Here is a 20,425-nt window from a genome sequence, read left to right as displayed (position 1 = left end):
GTACAGTTTTGTCCATGGGCTCATTGTTGCCGAAATTCGTGGCAAACCATTCAAATCGCGCCCAGTAAAACGCATTTCGAAACATGTAACGGACGGTACCGTCGAACTTTGAAACTCCGCTAAACTAAGTAAACTAAGTTACAGCAAAAGGATCAACAACTTTCAAAACTAAATTATCTTTACGAAGGGAATGACCATATAGCTGTTTTGCCCACGGGATATGGGATATCCTAGGAGTGACCATGTTTGGAAATTTATCTCTCCGTTGGAAACAGCACCAGACTATTTTCTTCTCCGTGCCCGTTGGCGCTTAAATAAGGCCCAGTCGTGAACAAGGCCATGAGCGGGGTACGAGTCGCCTCCCGGCTTGCCGGAATGACACGAGCAGTTATGAATGCAGTCTACCTCACTAGAACACATTGCAGATTATATGCTCCACACTACACAGCAGCCCCATGCGACCAGGCTGTTCATTCAAGTGCTCTAACTTCGAGCGAGTCGACAAAACGAGTTGTGTTGTGTATCGATGGGCAATTTGCCATTCCAAAAATTGTAATTGATTTTTTAGGAAATCTGAAAATCAATTGGTATATCATGACAGTAGTAGTGTATATTTTAGTTAGAATCTTGTGATGGTGACTTTTACACTCTTTCGATCTGGTGCCATTTTCGAAAGGAAGCTCTGCATATGTGTGTCAGAGGACCTCTAATTTCATGACGTAACTGAGGTCTATTTTATTATACGTGACATCCTAATTTGACATTGTTGGCGATAATTCCTCCATCAGATAGTGATAATTGTGTTCGAAATCGTAAGTTACACGGAGTTAACCATCTCTGTAGACTAAGGTTCTGTCTATGGTAATTAACCGTAATGTCACTGAATAACGTGAACGTCAGTTAATACCATTATACTGCAGCGTTCCGATGTCTAAGGCGTGGACTTGTAGGCAGCATGTCAAGGAGGAGGGTGGGTTGAGACGGGGCTCTTCAGACACAATCACATCGTAAACAGGCCTTTAGACACAAACATTTCACGAATCATCACCGAAATGAAGTTGATGGCTGCGCCTGTGTTTCAAGAAATACAGGTTTCGATATATACGATAACAGACAGATAACTACCTGGGACTTAATATTTCTGAAGGCGGTGTAAACCGACACTCACTCACTCTGGATCCGAATAGGCCCTCCTTGAATCATGGAAAGCGTTTGAATCACGTGACTGCAATGTGTGACCTGGCATACAATGTGCAATAGAACCCCGTCTTCTTAGCCCTGTGGTCAAAGCGTCCACTCGTAATGCCAAATACCTGTTTGATTCCCGTCATTGGTTTGAGACCCATTTTCACCTACAATGGTGTAGAACTTCTTCATAAACACACAACACATTTTGTTGACAGTTTAATCTGAATGTTTGGTTGTGTTACTTATATTTACTTTCCCAATGTTTTATGTCAATTTGAAATTATTTAAACGAATTCCGAAAGTCAATAGATTTCAAAATTATTTCATTATCCTCGTTTTGTTCTGTGTTGATAAGTGTAGTTTCTGTGTATTCCATCTGCTTTCATACTTTCGTTATTTCACGTTCTAATACCCTAAAATGCTGGATTTACTTCTGAAAAGGGCAATTTGAACCTGCTACAAAAAATGACACACAATTTTGAAAGGCCGACCTCAGGGCGACAGATCTTTGCGCACAAAAACTGTCTTCTGTTGCTCGCTCCGAAATATTTAAGTACAGAATGTGGGCAGTCATGTCTGGTGACTTGAGTTGCTGCAGACGCACTAAGAGGTGCATTAAACACCACTAACTCTTTAATAGACTATGGACGACAGTAAAAGCTTTGCGTTCAGCTATTTTGGTGTTTGTTCAGTTTATATGCCATTGATCACCTTGCTTTTAACAAAGAGCATTGACGTTAAAGGAACAGTTGAACCCTGTAGCAGCTTTGGCCCCGAAACGAAGTTGGTGAGCTATCTGTTCAACTCACCAACACCCTCAGCAAAACAGCACAGAATGCCCTCTCTGGACTTATACATCTTACTGTATGTTACAAACAAGTCGTATCGACTCGAGGTGTTCCTAAGTGACAAGACTATACTGGCCTACTTGTCAGCGTGATGAGATGTGCTGTTGTTGCACCTTCTATATGTGATAGCGGCATCTCGTAGGTGTAGGTTACCTCTTCTGTTATACATCAATTCTTTATAGTTGAGGTGCCATTTCATTGATTTGAACATACCATGCCCGCTTCTGCAAATCCTTTGCATCGCCTAGTCTTCTCACGCTGTTCTGTATTCCTCATTAAAATGCAGTTGTGACACCGTGGCCTGGTATCCTCTATCGATGTGGTGTCTAAGTGCACAGTATCATTTGAATATGGAACAACCTCCTCCGAAACCATGTCAATTGCTGCGTTTAGACACATTGCGTGTATTAATATTTGATCTGTCAATCGTGCTGGCAGACACCTCGCTCAGTTGCATCTGTTGACCGGAAGTTAGAGGGCATGCGTAACTCACGGTTTCAGATTCGAGGAGCATGTGTGTCGTCTGCTTGAGGCGATTTGTATGCACCTGCCTAGGAAGCTAGCTCTGGTTCCAGAGCTCCCGTTCTCAGTAGCGTCATGCTGCATGGCATCATCGTCTGCCTGTAACACAGAACAATGGCAAGAAATCTACATCCACGAAGAAATTACTATCAGTGGTGTCAGATTCAAATGTCGTCTGCTCACTCTGGTGTCGTTTCATGTGCTCGATGTCGTCTGCCCGTGTCATATTTTGGATGTCGTCTGCTTCTAATAAGCTGCACGAGGTAGAGCTGTACATCAAAGGGTGGTAAGCCCTTTCGTCTGTGTCGTCTGCTCAAGACAAATCATCCATTTCTTCGGCGTCTGGAAGACTATGTCAAGGGGCCATTTATAGAAGGAGTGGTTATTCCACAACTACCGCCAACATGTTTTTCCGACACAAGGTATATTCATGGTTGTTTTATTTTATCTCCTCTATTGTCTGGTTGTGTGTGGTGTTTGAAATGCCACCTCACGCCGTGGCAATTGAATCAGTTATGGAACCACTCCACTTTAGTCCGAGGTATTGATCACACCAACATTGCTAAATTTCCCCTCAAGCATCCATCTCTATCGTTTTGTATTATAGTCTTGTTGGAACGCAACCTATATGAAATGTCGCATTAGCATGTTCTGTGCCAGCGTTCTATGTGGCTTTGAAGGGGCAGTACTGGCATATCCATGACATTCTAGCATATTTCATAAGCGCACTTATCATATTTGGTGTCACTAGATTTAGTGATTGACTGTTTGGTACCACTTAATTGTATCCAACCCCTCGACAATTTGCAGCCAGTAAGCACGGGTTCATAGTCCCTAGATAATACATTATTACTTCGTTTGAACGAATCCTCCCTTCTCCTCCGTGGATACACTGACGTGATATATCCTGGAGATTTGGTAACCTGGACGAAAATCACGACTGTGGATCAGGACGGATATGTTTTGTCATGGGGCTACAGATAAAAAGAAATAATGGTAAATTATATATTGTCTGTTTCAGCGTCTTTGCACTATTATTGAAAGATTTACTATCCGCTGTCCGTAGAAATGTACTTGGTGGTTGAGTGACCACCTTTTCCTTAGAAAACGTTGTGACCATTTGCGTTATTTTGGGGGGTGTATTTAAAAGAGGACGGGCAGTCCTCCATAGTATTAAGGGCGTTTAGGGAGCCCAGTGGAGAAGTGTTCGCACATCACAGCAACAATTTCGGCTCCTTTATCCGAATGTGTATATCGTTTGAAACGAATTTCAGCCATGACATAAATGGAATATTATCGGCAATATTCCAAACTCGCTCGCTCGCTCACTCACTGACTCAAACTGAAGTCCGATTCTTGTGAACAGTTGGTGGTTTTCATATCTTGGACGTAAGCGTGTCGTGTTTTACATAGGAGTATTTAAAGGAATGAGCGAGTAAGATTTCACGACGCATTTAGCAATAAGCCATCAGAATCTCACCATGTGACATAACAAATGGTCTTCGCACATTGCACCCATGTTGTGAATCGAACCCAGGTCTTCAGTGTCACAAGCGAACTCTTTAACCACTAGGCTACCCCGTCCAGCACATGTATTTACATGACGAGCTCTTGCAGAGAACACTTTAACTACTTTTCTTTTCTCGCCTGAACACATCAAGGTTGCTTTATTAATACTCTGTTCTGCGCTTCATCACAGTAACGAGTCTGATGTTTTGATATGTCCAACTGATTGATGATTCCATGGCGTTACAGCGCGCTGTTATTAACGTCACAAGTTTATTCTGGGTACAGAGAGTCCCTTGTGGAACGACCACAACGGATAGTTAGGATCAGCACTAATGCATAAGTTGTTCTTGGTAAATTGGAATAACTGAGTCTCCGGAAGCGGACTGTTGTTCGTGTGCACACATAAAACCAGTTTTCTGTTGGAGTTCTGTTTTACATCAAATTCTGAAGAGAACATGCTTAAAGTGACATGGCTATTCACTACTCGGAACTGGCTTGGGATACACTGTCTGTTGCCCGTTCCAGGTTTTGGTTGAAATGCTATAACTGATGGTGTGGGTTAATTGCATGTCTCTGTATTTTGGGTGATAGATCGTCAGCCGATACATTGTTACTCGTCTTAAAGAACTGAAGTAGCCGACAAAAAATGGTGTTTCGATGATTTGAAACAATCTGCGTGGACGTCCAATTGGCCGGGACGGAGAAGCCATTGAAAGGATATGGGAAAGATGTCTGTTGAAATTTTGATTGTATGGCATCCCATAATGTATGTATGTATGTATGTATGTATGTATGTATGTATGTATGTATGTATGTATGTGTGTGTGTGTGTGTGTGTGTGTGTGTGTGTATGTATGCGCGTGCGTGCGTGCGTGCGTGTCTGTGCGTGCGTGTCTGTGCGTGCTTACCTTCGTCTGTCTGTATATATGTATCCGTGTCTTTGTGACGTAAGTCGAAGATTTACATGGTTTAGTTGAACTAACTCTTAAATCCAAACCTCCCTGACATAACAATAGCATTACTGACGAAATCCTCCAGGAACTATTAACTCGATATAACGGTGAACATAGGTAAGACTTTCTTGCAGTAAGCTAAACTAAAGCCATCACTGCATAAGGGGCAAGACATTGACAACGCTAAAAAAGGGACGGTGGCATAGCCAAGTAGTTAAAGGGTTTTACTCCTCGCGTACAAGACCCGGTTCGATTCCCCACACGAGCACATTGCTGAAATATTGTTAAAGGCGGTGTAACACTCACTCGCTTACTCACGGTAACAATTATAGTAACGGGACACAGCTGTTCCACTACCTACCTATAATTTCTTTCAAATGTATCAGTCCTTTCATCTGTTCACGAGTTCATTCTGTGCATCTCTCATCAGTGACAATTGCAACTTCATCAACGGCAATTACAGCTTCAGAGACTGACGACATTAGCTTTAGTCACCGTGTAATATCCCCAGAGGTTCCCCAGCTCTGATTATTTGAATCAATTACGGCCTCCCGTGCGGGCACACGTCAGTTAAAGTCTTGTCACGTGACGTTGGCGGAAGTGTCTTTAACCGTGGCCTTGACCTTTACTTTGTATGCGGTTGCTAGGTAATTCAATTCATTTGACACGGGCGTCACATAAACGGTGTATGGGGAACTTAAGTTAGCAGCTGATGATATTGGTCCTCAATGCTGAATTTGACTGGAGCTGGGCTTTTGTTAGACTACACTTTTATTATGCTGTAATTGTTGTTGAACGTCCTCAAGGGACAATGTCATTTTCTTTTACAAATCGTTTACTTTTAATTTGATATGGAAACACTCGTCTGCGTTTTAGGTGAATATGTTTTTAAGAATCCATTCGAGTTTCATTTCTCTAGATCAGTGTGTAAATTTGTCATTTCAATTTATTTTTGCTCCTTTTCTTCACGGAATTCTTTGATTTATGTATCCGGAAACAATATAACTGCATAAATTCAACTAGTTCCCCTTCGTGTAAATGTACTGGTCCTACAGTTTCTTTCCAAGTCTCTGTACGCTCGGCCGGTGGGGTGCTGGTGCTTAAAGTGTTCGCTCGTCACGCCAGATAGCCGGGTTCGATTTCTCACATGGCTACAATGTGTGAAGCCCACTTATTTGGCCTTAATATTGCTAAAAGCGGATATAATGATATAATAGTTGATATAATGTCGTTACTATTACGCAACCATGGGGCTATAACATGGGCGAAAACGGGGCATATTTTAGGGGCCGGCCCTTCACGCCGAATACCTGTCTTCGAACACCATCATATAACGTCTATCGTTTCTGCCTCTTTGTAAGGCTCATAGCGGTGGAAAATCCAATTCACTCACTCACAAAATGTGATTAAAATCTCTGTGGACGGTGAAGGTGTCCACCCAGGCCATGCTGGACCGCGAATGGTCACAAATCAAAGCTTCCACAGCAAGAATCAAAATAAATACTGCTTTTCCCGCTATCATTTCAACTGCATTGCCTTCTGGGCATCAGCGGAATATTGTCAATTACATAACGACAGGGCTATTTTTATTTTATAGGAACTATGGTTTCCAGATATGTGCAATTATGGCAGCTATACTCTTCTTGAAAAAAAACGATTATCCCGCATTATGAGTGTGCGCAGATCAATGGTGCTTCTTGCGAACGCCTTATGTTAATGCACCTTAAAGGACAAAGGCGGAATATTGAGAATTACTGTCATACCGGAATCCCCTTTACAATCATGAAAATTTATGACAATTTTCTGCCCGATTTTAAGTGCATTTCTGAAATCGTCCACGAAGTATTCCCTTTGATACGGGTCTTCATACGTCGAGTGTTTACCGTGATCGTTGTACGTAATGGCTACAATCAATAGCGTGCTGCAGTCGTGGCCATAAGCCCAACTGAAATGGATCGCTTCCGCAAATCAAATTAATGTTTACAAGAATGTTAATATGATTTAGCAGTAGTGAAATTACTTCCCGTGGCTGTATTGCACCCCTTTGTCATTCATTTAGCTGAAGGCTCCAGCGATCGAACGCTCGCCAGGAAGAGTTGGGATCAATTGATGATATTTAACTAAAAAAATAATGTTTTTTCCCAAGTGTTTTATCTGCCTTATAACACAACCATTTTGAATGCAATATTTCGCCACGCAACCCTGGTAATTGCGACTTCAAAGTCAACAGTCCAAAGAGCTCAAAGAAGACCAAACCTTACTTTTCCCTTGTTTTATCAAAGATTCGCTGCGTTTTCTGGAAGCAATACTCCTGAGTAGCAGATGTTATGTCGGATTTGACATAGGTTTACTTAACGGGGGTCTTTTAGCATGAGTGAGTCACACGCATTTAACGCCGCTTTGAACAGCTGATGTTTATAGCATCGTGTAAACAGAAAAGTTTACTGGTTAAAATAGCCAGTTACTATTATGAGCCCACCCAATGGACACAGAGGGGGGAAAAGGGTTTAATTTGTCAGTAACTTCACACGTGTGTACGCACCCACTTGGGTCTCATGGAAGCCCCGTTTCCCAAGGTCCCTAACGAGCTTGGGGTGTCATGATCTTTGACTTGACTGACACATGTCATTGAAACCGAGTGATTGGGTTTCAGACTCATGATTTGGAGACATCCGGCATACTCATGAGACGTTACGTAGTTCGATGTTGAACAACAAACAAACGTATGAATGAGTCAAAAGTATGTCACGTATTTTTCTTTAGCTCGTTGAAACCAAATAATTCCATGAAGGTTATGGTCATCTTGATGCTTGGACAAACTGTATTTCAGTCATTATTGTACCATCATGATCAATTAATGAGAATTATTGGTTGATTGACTGATTGAATTCTATATTGCAGACTATGGCGGACATCGAGCTGACAGGCATTCGGTCACGTGATCCGGACAGACCCACGTTCGACTCCTCACAGGAAGGTCTTCTGTCAGCGGAAACCAACGAGGCCGGTCTAGCCAATGGCAATGGACACATCCAGCCTGAAAGCGAAGCTTTCCTTGGAGTCGGGGGCTTGGATAAGCCCACATCAGTCTCCGTGTTCAAGAGACCAAGGCGAAAATGGTGGATTTTAGTGATCATAATATTCCTTGTGGCGATCCTAATACTTGCAGTATTCGTGGGAGTGTTTTTCAGTGTTTCCAAAGGTAATGCAATGAGACCTGCTACGTGGCTCAACTCAACAACAATCAACACCTCTCTGGTGGTCCCGCCTCCATCGCCGTCGTCTCCCACGCCCAAGCCACCACCGGAACTTTACATCCAGAAATTCCAGTCTTTCAGGGATTCTAGCAGCAGCAAGATTTTTGAAGTGACATTCAGTAACGGAACCACACTCCGGACGTTTGGTCATAAGGGCATGGATGGGAGTTTCCATTCATTGTTCTCTATAAGTGTTGGAGATGCCAAGGGATCTGACCTGACTCATATTCAGTTCAAAGGGGAAAACAATTTCGCATCTGTTATGTTGCCCGATGGAACGATTGTTAGTTACGACTGGACACACGGGTTTAAAAGTCTGGAGTGTAAAGTATTTTCAGTGACAAAACCGGATGCCGATGTGTCGGTTCCGTTGTCCCACATTGTGACATTGCCTCTTGGGACGTATGCTGAAGTGTTTCTTCGTATCTCTAAAGGACTCATCAAACCTCACGTTCAGTCACGGACTAATGTCACACGTGAGGAGTGCAACTCGCGTCTCCCCCTCCGTGTGACCAAATGTGGGGGTCAGTACACGTACCACGGGTCGTTCATTCAGGGATCGTTAACAACAGACGGTGGCGCACCTGTCATGATGGACGCTCTGCCCTGGCCCACCACCCAGGACAATTGTCACGAGAATCAGAAGGAGATGCCTAACTATTTTCTACCCCTTCCCTTAGGTACCAATGTGTCAGTTGAAAAAATGAAGGAATCTTTTTGCTCAAGTGGGACAAATGTGTTTATAAACTTGTGTTTATCGATCGAGGGATCAGATACGACTTTGGACCACGATATCTGCACCGAGGTCGCTCGTACGGTGAAAAATGAGAGGGATGTGCTTTATAACCATATATACGGCAGCTGTTTTAAAATCTTTCATTCCATTCGTCTAACATGTGTAGCACTCAAGGTGTCCGGTTCCAAAGGTGTTAGTACCAACGACTTCCGTCTATCAAAACTTGAAATTTACCAGAGTCTGTGTATGAATACAAGCAGCACCCTCGGCGTCTTACGTGGCTCACGTCTTGTTGTAGGTGTCACAGCATATTGTCCCTCTGTCCTGCCACTCTCTTCCTATCAGCAGCATATATATTTGAACCAATCAAATCCAGGCACTCTTCAAAATATGATTCGCATTAACTGTCCTAGCTCACCGGAAGTGACGCGTTTCGTACTGGGACATAAATATATTGGCCCAGCTCCATCTGGTGATAGTCGGGGCGGGATCGTGGATCACATCTTGCGCGTCTGTGCCACATGCGCCTTCGGTACTAAGATGGAGGTTGAGGTGACACGTGACGACACCTGTTGCTATAACAACTGTACCCGGGCAAAACTGTGTGAAATTGGCCCGGACACTCGTCGAAAGGAGATGAGCGAGTTTGACAAGCACAGTGATGTGTATTGTCACCAATTCCTGGCAGGGTTCAACAATACAATGCCATCAATAGACAAAAAATGTGTCGGTGGTTGTAAGATGGAATTCAGTGTGGACTTTAAGCTTTACAACACTGAAACTCAACAAGTATTTTATCACCAGACACTCATGTGCGACCAAGACGAAAGTTTCTCGTGTAAAAGGACGTTCGGGAGGTAGTAATCTACCCTTTGTGTAACATGTCATCAAAATGTGTATCTTTGGTCGTCATCACCCTTTGTGTAATACGTCACCATAATGTATGTTCTTTCCTGTCGGCATAGTACACGTGTAACAAATCACACGGTCTTGCGACGGGTCATAATTTCATATTTCATCGCCCTTTGTGTAACGCGTCATCAAAATGAGTGTTCTTTCCCGTCGGCATAGTACAATATGAGTCACAAATCATACGGTCGTACGACAGCTCATAATGAGACGTTTCATAATCATCGTTCATATCGGACCACATTAGACAGGGATAAAATTGTGGCCATGCGTCAGTTCAAGAATTCCAGAAAGTGAAGGGGAGACAGCATTACATAAACCACCAACAAAAACATTCCAATCAACGCTTGCCGGAAGAATGCCCTGTGTGCATTGAAATCTTTCTTCGAGACGTGTAACACGTCTCCTCAGCTACAGTTTATTCTATTCAAGTCTTTCTACTCAATTAACTCTTCTATTCGCACAGATGTTGTCTTAAGTTTGCACGATAACATTCTTTATTCTGAGGCTTGGAGATAGATAGAGTCACGGAATGCCTAACATTGGATATGTGCTCGGAGCGCGTTCTCGTGTCGCTTGGTCCTGGATCTGTACATGTTGTGAACCAGTGTTTAGTATTATTTCTTTCTGTGATGGCTTCTGTTCGTGAAGGGACAACTGCACTGTTTCCTCCAACATTCCACGCCCAATGTCTGTGATATGGCGTCTGATTGTTCCACAGTTCGGCTGTGATCTTGTGCCGAAGTTTTTGAGATTGTGAGACTTGGAGATTTTGTACGACAATTCGGTGTCGTCGGACGGATCAAATTTTTGTCTTACAAATCCTCCTTTGCCAAGAGATCGCATGAGAAGGCCAGTTGTGTGTCGTCAAGCACATTTAATTCATACACGTAGATCTGTACTTTGTGTTTCTATCTCAGACAGCTTTGTACAAATGTTTCATGAACGTTTCATGCTTATTGCATTTGCCGTAAGGTAGATTGGTGATACAGCTCATTCATTATTTTAAAATGACAATTCAAAGACATTAAGGCAATTTAGAGACGGATCATTCAGTGTGCGAGGGGTGAAGCGATAGGAGTTGTTTCTGAAAAATCAACTGACCCAGAATGTTTGTCAGAAACATGTGCATAAAACCGTTGTCTGGCACAAAAATGTAAGATCATAGCTGTAATTCTTTGAATCCTGATTTTAACTGTAGGTAAAACTATGTAGTCTAAAAAAAAATCAATACTCCCCTCTTCAAAAATATCAGATGGTTAGTCCCGTATCCTTTTAGCATAAATCAGATAAGCGGGTTTGAAAGGCTGTTCACTGATGCGACTGGTTGTATCTGTCATCAAGGGAATCACATTTGCCCAATGTTAAAAATTAGAATCTTGATAATTTGGATAGAGCCCTTTGAATGAAAGCCCATGAGATAACCGTTAAATTTGAAGACGATCGTGATATATAGATTATTGCTCGATACTGCATGTACCATGTAACATGGAAGAGACGAGGGGATCTGAATCAATCGCTGTAGGGTTAAGTCAGCCGTTTACACAGCACGGAGATCAGGGAACGGTAGTTTATTCAGTCTCTGTTGAATACATGTATTTTTAATGGTTATTACTCCTTCATATTCACAGTCACCTAATTATTTACCATCTCATGTTTACAAGATCAAAATGTCTGTTTCATATTGAAATTGTAAATACAGGTAACCCCCATTGTGTCGAACTCGTCGGGACAAAGGGAACAGTTCGACTTATCCGAGTGTTCGACACATAAGCCAGTATTGAAAGAATGATAAATGTAAGGGAATCGGAAGGGACCGATAAATGAGTTCGACATAACCGAGAATTCGTCTCAACCGAGTTCGAGACATTGGGGTTCGATTGTATTTTAAGATCACCTATCAGCAATTTATTTCCAATCACTCCCAAATGTTCTCAAGATAGATTTGCACAGGAAAGCGTGGGAAATAATTTGTACGGTGGATCGAGTTTTTGTCCGTGGCTTTCGATGAAGGTTCAGTACTTATACACGACCGAGTCCAAGGTCACAGCAACCAGCGAGATGTTCGCCACCACTCGCACCTTTCCGTAATCACTCGCATCTTTCCGTAACCCACAAAAAGATCCGTTTACAGTCATTGTTGGAAATGGGAATACTCATACGTGTAGGATTAATGTGCAAAGAGAAAAAAAAACTTCGTTATAAATCTTAGTGAAGACAAAGACGATAGCCAGCAGTTAACGTTGAGAAATGTACGAAATGTATAACAAATTCTTCTTCCATCGTGAGCAACTACTTTTTGGACAATATGCATATAAAATCGACAAGACAAATCACAACCACTTCCACAATTAACCTGTATCCTTTTACCGCTTGAATCAGACACGGAACCAGTGTGTGATATATTCCCAATCAGGACACAAGTTCGGATTTTCCCGGAATTAAACGAGTGGTGACGAATGCAGTGTGTACTTCCGTTTGGTTCCTGAGTGACGTTTGGGATCGAGTGATAAAGGATAGCTAACGGAGGAAAACAGTTTTATATTATGTTAGTGTTATGAACTACATTAGCGCCATTCATGGGAACTTGTTTCGTTTATAGAAAATGCAATTACAGTGCTATTTATTTCCTTAATTTGTGCAATACGTTCGTTGAAGATACGCTGATTGTTTCTGTTGTTCAACAAAGTACGCTTGTGTTCACATTATTTATGTTTGTTTATTTGTCCATAACGTTGATGATGCTGTCAAGTTAAGGCGACATAATTTCTATCATTTCCTTGTTATTCATGCACACCATTACAGAGCCAAGTAATTCTGTCCTCTTCTTCTTTATAGTATAACCACCGTCGTATGGTTGTGAGCGAGAGAATCGTCTTTAACGCCGCGCCAGATATGACCTGTATCCCCACGACCTGTGCGACTCGATTTTTGTGAGGGATAATATTTATCTTGTAATGATAGACAAAACTGAGTGTGTTTCGTAGTGTTTCAAATGACAAAGTGACAAACATTAAACCTGTGAAAAGTTGAGCAGAGTGTTTGCCTGCACGCAGATCACAAAGCGCACTTGTAACCCCAGGGATGTAATAACATACACGGAGACTTGGTAGCCTCTTAGGACGATTATGGTTTTGCGCCGCTTTTAGCAATATGTCAGCAATATCACGGTGGGGGACACCATAGTTGTGGGGGTATCAACCCCGGCTCTTTGCTTGTCGAACGAACGATAACCACAGGTTTACCTCACAGCCTCTGTAACGCTACGAAAGCTAGACCAGAGAAACTACTGGTTGATATTAAGAGCATCGAGCCACATTACGTTCAAATGTTAGGCGATGGGTAGCCTGAAGGTTTAAGCGGTCGCTCGTCACGCCCAAGACCTGAGATCGATTACCCACAGGGTACAGTGTGCGAAGCCAATTTCGGGTGTCCACGCCGTGATATTGCGTAAAACTGAACTAACCAGAGGGTTTGTCTATCGACTACACACCAGATGAATTTCATGAAGTTTAGATTCCTACATCATAAGGCACGAACCAGCAGCCAGGATCCTCCACGGGACGTTTCGGCGAGGACAGTCCTTCAAGTTTGATGCATCAGATACTTTGCCATTAAGCAACAGTCTGAGTCTTTTAAACTCAATTGAACTGATCATCCCTATGGCTACGGTGACTTCTCGCGAATCCATTTCTGTTATTACCCAAACGTGAGAACACAATAGGTTAACTGCATGTCTGCCCATGGTGTAGCCTATAGTGTGCATTCACTTACCATACCAGAGTCATGTATCGACATGAGTGCAATGTGACATCTCTAGACTCATACTGCTGCGTAAAACAAAGCGGCGTAAAACAATATAGTACTCATTTTCTCATATATTGTTTTCCCTTGGCTCTGTAGATGATGTTTATGATTAACAATTACAATAATTTTTTTTTCGAAATAATGACGTGCTTATTTGGATACTCACATTTGTGAAATAAATCTAGATATACCATACTGAACTGTTTGACCGTCTTTACCAGTTCCCAGTCCTTGTTACTAGAGCGGACCTGGTCATTTTCTTGTCGGGACCGGTGGGGTAGTTTATCGGTTAAAGCGTTTGCACATCGCACTGAAGACACGGGTTCGACTCCCCACATTGGTACAATGAGTGATACCCATTTATGGTGTCCCCTGTCGTGATATTCATTGAATACTGCTAAAAGCGGCGTAAAAATAAACTTACTCAGTCGTCTGGATGTGCCTGTTCTCTGTGGCGGCAACAATCAAACCTAACTGAATATCTACACCGTTATTTAGATGCACGTTGATGTGTGTGGAGGTATGGGGTTACAAATCTGCCGTTTCCTCGAGGCCTCACGTACGCCATACATTTCCGGTATGGAAACTTCAACATTGAAGTAATCAGTGACTGTAAGCTTCCAGTGGACAACGCTGATCCGCTAACAGTCATGTGTCACAGAAAGAGTCTGAAGAAGGGAACCTTATTAGGTTCAGCTTACAGCCATTTATCTCCAGTGACGATAACTAGCAACAGACAAATTGGTCATTTCAGTTAATGTTTGGAATCACACTCCATCACCCCCTGAGACATATAACGGAAGGTGCGTAACGGCCCTCGCGCATGCGCATGTACTACACGTGTACACGTATAGATGGCTGACACTCTCGGGATCAACCAATCGGCGTCCAATCATCAAAATGGATATATCTGAAGAATTAGCTTCTTCTATTCTTGAGAGTTGTTTATTGAGAGTCGAGATAAGATTAGCTGTGTTTATTAGAAGACAACGTCGGTGCCAGGCCTGAGTTCAATCACGGCGGATTTGGGGACAGTTGAGAGGGCCTATGAGCTGTTGATGACCACTTTGGGGAGTCTAGACACTACAAACCTCAACGGGCCACGTAATATCCATCCCTATCTCCCTTGTCAGCATTAATCCTCCTTTGTTTCAATATCAGATGCCACTTTGATGACGTTTTCCTTTGGGGCCTCCTGTCGCCGTTCTCTATGATCAGCGTTTGATGACCCCCTCGGGTAGGGCTCGAGAGAAGGTTTGTTTGGCCCTGAACAAGGACAATGAAGTTCGTGGTGGGATGTGAAGCAATGACTGTCGTGTCTGATGCTCTTGGGAAATGGTCTTTGAAGGGTTTGTGTAACCCTAACAGGTACATGTCTGGGTTTGACTGGCTTGTTACAGTCGGTTTGAAGTAACTGCTGATGGCTGGTGAAGGTCTAGACGTTGAAATTAGCACCATGTGAGAAACAATGGGATTGTGATTAGACTACGTATTACCTTCGGGGTGTACATACATCATTCAATTGTGTCAGGAGACAGGGCGAGTTGGGGGTTGAAGCAGAGACCATATAACAATTAATCTATTATATTGTCTCTTTGAAGCAAACGTTGAATAGTCAGACATTACATGATCCCTTTGTAAAAAACATTAAAACGTACTCCAAGAAACTTTGATTAATGTTTAATGACGCACTTATTATTGACGACAACAATCCAGCTTTTTGACGGCGGTTTGTATTGTCGAGTGGATAGTGGAGTGTAGCAGACAATCCAGTGATTGGCATCATGAATATCAATGGGCGCAGTCAGCATACAACTACATCAGCCAACTAAATCACATTGCGTTAGTCGCCACTTACGACAGCCATGGGTTGCCTTGGACAAACTGTATCCTGGACCTTCACAGGTTCCGTGAGAATGTATCATGATCAGGTTGCTAAACTATTGGATGCCCCAGGGAGATGGGTTTGCTGGGGATACAGATTCAGCCTCATGAGAGTGGGACATGTTTGCATGGGATCTCCATGGTCTAGTGAAAGGACGGTCGTTCGATTCCTGGTCGCATTACCAGAGCAATTAAAGGTGATACTTGATGTTACCTAGTTTGGTATTCTGCATGAAGGTGATGAAGCAGGGACAGGTGTCTTCGAAGTCAGACTGAACTTTAAATCATGTAGATTCTGTCCTCGAACCTGAAGACTGCATTGTCATTTCTTTCAAATTTAATGTCAGGGTAGGGTAGTTTAATAGGTGTGGTTACCCGGGTAGAAAATGTTGACCCGCCCCAGCCCTATTACAAGCAAACACACACACATGCGCGCGCGCCTAAACGTACGTGCATCAACGTTGCTCTTCAACTGAGGTCATTCCGTCATATATATGAATACTGCTTGGTAGTTTGGAGAACAAATACCAAACGTCTGTTCATCATGACGTTAACACACATGGCCAATATCGCTAGTAAGTGGACACTTTGAAATGTATTTCTGTTACCAGAAAACGGCATGAATAAGTCAACAGTTAGATGCGTTGCCTGGTGCTCAAGGTTAATGGATACGCGTTGCATTGACAACGTTATGCTGGTTTCAATTACGAGCTTAAGTAGAAAGTGCTGTCATCATTTTCAACACAGCTTGTGACCGGTCATTAAATCCGCATATTAGTTGTCCCAATTTTGTTTTCAGCAGCAGTAAAATGCCATTCACCTGGAGGCCCTACTCTGACGTACAGACCCTAAAGCAAATATATCCAAGAAAGCCCACGCAACTTTAGAAAATATGGCTAGTCTAGATTTCCTCAGTTTCAGGCTAAAAATGAGAAAAGTCTGAGGGCTCCTTTTCATTACATATAATGTTTTCTATTACTTTTTTTCTGTAACATATGTTCATGTACACGTTTCAAACCATTGACGACAGGACAGTCTTGTGTCCTGTTCACTAGGTTCCGTTCTATCGCGCAATTTAGTACGAAAGGCAGTCCAGAAGTTTCACACACATTTTACAGGATACATAAATGTTAATCAGTAGGATTTGATACGTGTAAGCAGTTGTATATTCTGTGTGTGCGCGCGCACGCGCACGCACACGCACACGCACACACACACACACACACACACACACACACACACACACACACACACACACACACACACAAAACACGCGTAACCAGTGACCTAGATGCATTGTGAATCATATTACGACCTCATCAAACAGGGGCAGTCTATGGTTTCTTAGTTAAGGTTTCCTGCCTAAACCAAGACATAAAATATAAAAATACGGTGTTATTAAAATCTTAAATTAAAATTCATTTGTAAATACCATTTTTTATGAAGCAAGAAATTGGAATTCAGTGTAACCGGAGTTAATTGTGGTGTCTAATTTCACTTTCAAAAGAGAAAATTCGGATCGGCTTAAAAGTAGGTCATTGTCTGAATAGATTAATGAGACTCTTGTTTCAGTATGTTCGTATTTAGGCTGTTGGTGGATCAAGCTCCTCTGGTGGGCACTTGGGCAGTCAATAGATCATGCCACATGGCATGTGATAATTATGTCTTCGGAGACAAGAATGGTGTTTAGTAATGTTTGAGTTTACATTGTTAAGATGGTAGTGTGTTCCGGTTGGATGAGACTGTGGGCAATAGTGCGCAGCTGGGAGATAAGATCGTACTCTATTGACCATCGTAGTATGTTGGTCGATACTCGTAAAGAAACGGATTAGAACTGACCTTCGGTAACCCATGCTTGTCGTAAGAGGCGACTAACGGGATCGAGTGGCCAGGCTCGCTGACTTAGTTGACACATGTCGCCGGTTCCTACTTGCGCAGATCGATGTTCAAGCTGTTAATCACTCGACTATCTGGTCCAGACTCGACCATTTACAGACCGCCGCCGTATAGCTGGAATCATGCTGAGTGCGGCGTTAAACTAAACTCACTCACTCTGTTGGTCGATGAACATGAATTTGTTACTCCAAAACATCCACTGACAGGAATAGGAATAAGAAGATACCACTTCAGTGCCGCCATTAAAAGGAACATGATCCGCTGCTGTCTTGGCGGCCAAGAATAGTTTATACAAATGATTTGATTCGTACTTCATATGGTGGGCAATAGGCAAAGCGAGTGCTTGGTTGGCAAGAATATGTTAAGCTGAAGCTTTGCTGAAGCAGAGTCACTGTATATTGATGCCTGCATTCACCAACGGTGGCCTACAGGTTCTTCGATGAACGCATCCGAAAGTATGATAAGTTACATGATGTCATTATGGACCAGAACATTCCTTAATGGACACTGGCACGTAACTGATATTTTGATATTCATGACACACTAAAGGCAAGACTATATACTGAACAAAATTAAATAAGACAGAGATATTGGTACTTTTATAATTGATATTTCATCAGTGTGTCAATGAATAAATATTATTCATATTTCAAAATTTACGTATATCCCTAACTATTTTTATCCAAGTGTATATCTACTTAGACGTGAGTGTGTGTCTGTATGAGTGTGTGTGTGTGAGAGAGAGAGGGGGGGGGGAGGGGGGAGGGGACGGAAAGTATGGTTGTCACACCGCGTGTAGCAATATTCAAGTAATATCAGTAATATCATACCAGACAGGGACTTCACACACTGTACATGTGGGATGTGTTTAGACAGACTATTGCGAGTTTTGATGAAGAAGAAGCTGAAGTTATACCTTGATAAAAACATATTTAGAATTAGATTTGTGGGCAAGAGTAATTGTGGCAATTGTTTAAGGGACAACACGTAGTTGGTTCCCTTGATCGATTTGAATGCCGCACAGTAAGCCTCCATGAGTGAGTGAGTTTGATTTTACTCCGCATTCAACAGACAATCAAGCGATCAACATAATGAGCATGGTTCTACAGAATTTGAATAAGATGACGTGTCAACCACGTCAACGAGCCTGACAACCATGAGTTACTGAAAATCGATTCTAACCCGGATGTTCACGGGTCTAGCCTCGATGAAAGAAAGCATGGTAATTTGATAATTGGGTACACCGCCATCAAAATTACAAAAATAATAAAATGTCAACGAAAGAGAATACTTAATCTCAGAGGCCTGACAAAACACATTAGACGTATAAAGCGAAAGAGATCACACGAATTGGTCATAAAAACTCTGAGGACACCAGGTGCTCGCCAAAAGGTTAAGTGATGCAATGGTAGAAGACAACGCGGAACTATAATGCACTGGTAGATAACATGGTTTTCCACCACGTGCAAATGCTTCGCACGCTGTTGTCGGATGTTACCAACTGACTGTACCGCCGTACCGGAGTGAATGAGTGAGTCCGGTTTGATCCCGCTTCAGAAAGAGCCCTGCAATGTCACAAGTGGAGACACAACAGTGAGTGGGTGAGTTGGGTTTTCTCCACTCTTAACACTATTCCACCAACATCACAGCGGGGTCACCAGAAATGGGCTTCACACGTTGTACCCAAAGTGAGGAATCGAACCCGGGTCTTCGGAATGACAAGCAAAAGTTTTAACCACAAGGCTACCCAACGGCCCCTGTGGGGACATCAGAAATAGGCTTCACATATTATACGCAAGTGAGGACTCGAAACCCTGTCTCCGGCATGACAAGCGAACGCTTTAACCACAATTCTATCACATCGCCCCTGTGGGGGACATAGGATACACACGTCGTACCCATGTGAGGAATCGAACCCGGTCTACAGCATGAAAGGCGAACGTTTTAACCAGCAGCCAAGTGTGTGTTGACAGGATGAGTCACTGCCCTGACAGAGCTGACTGGTATAGGCTTAACGCCATACGTGAAATGTAACGCTGAAAGTAATCAGCCTGTAAATAAAGAACTCCACAAGCTTATGTTAATCGATGAAAGCATACGTAACATCAACGTTCGGAATACACAGCTCTCGGTACGTCTGTCACTGTTACATGAAAACCCGAGCAGTACCAAATGTTTAGTGTGCACAAAGGGAGATAATGCTACCCGGTGGTTACATTGCCGATTCCACCGAAGTGTATCGTAAAGCTGTCAGCTAGTGGTATTACTTCCCTTTCAAATGAATTTCGTTAGAACTGCAGCAGCTGCTCGCCAAAGCCCGTTATCCGAAATGCAAGGAATTTCTGATCAAAGAAAATCCTATTTCACTTGTACTAGCATGTTTTCTTATAAAAGCGAGAAGCACTGCATAATTTATTGACGAATGATGAAACTAGGGATCGTCAATTTCTATTCAATTGAAACGGTTCTCCCTTTCTATTCTCATCTCTAACGAAGAAAGCTGTTTATCCTGCTGTCATCGCGCGTGAGACGGACAGGCGCCGACAGGAACTAAGAGGATGATTTGTGCCTTTGCCTGGGTGCAATCACGTCGGTGTTGAAGACACGCTGACGTGAAGACACAATGACTTGAAGACATACTGACTTGAAGACAGGGTCCATAAATACATAATCCACCTGCGATTTGTTTGATTTTTTAACTAATCCTGATTTCAAATTTCACGGATTGTAGACAAGGATGTATAGCATCTTTATCTGCATTGACAGCCTCTCCTTATTCCAATTCAAGCATAGGCACTTGCAGTTAAGTAAATTTTAGTTTCGCAGCGGTTGCTTGTGATCAAAGGCAGCAAAAAGCGAACAGGACAGTTTTACGTTGTTGAAAATCGTTGATGTTGATCGTTACATCACTCATAA

The 20,425-nt window shown here is 42.6% G+C and overlaps 1 protein-coding gene across 2 annotated transcripts in view; it reads left to right on the top strand.

The window, feature by feature from the left end:
• Positions 1 to 13,924, top strand: part of LOC137258332 (uncharacterized) — an 83,889-nt gene extending 69,965 nt beyond the window's left edge. The window contains exon 2 of one of the 2 annotated variants that reach the window (XM_067795970.1): positions 7,922 to 13,924. In XM_067795970.1, the coding sequence (XP_067652071.1) occupies positions 7,922 to 9,874 (1,953 nt within the window). In that variant the 3' untranslated portion in view covers positions 9,875 to 13,924. The remainder of the gene's footprint in view (positions 1 to 7,921) is intronic. The other variant, XM_067795971.1, reaches the window with a different exon arrangement.
• Positions 13,925 to 20,425: the final 6,501 nt, after the last annotated feature.

Source organism: Haliotis asinina, chromosome 12 (genome assembly GCF_037392515.1).
Source record: "Haliotis asinina isolate JCU_RB_2024 chromosome 12, JCU_Hal_asi_v2, whole genome shotgun sequence".
NCBI classification, from domain to species: domain Eukaryota; kingdom Metazoa; phylum Mollusca; class Gastropoda; order Lepetellida; family Haliotidae; genus Haliotis; species Haliotis asinina.
Note: the sequence above shows the minus strand (reverse complement) of the source record. Positions and strands in the feature narration are given on the sequence as shown.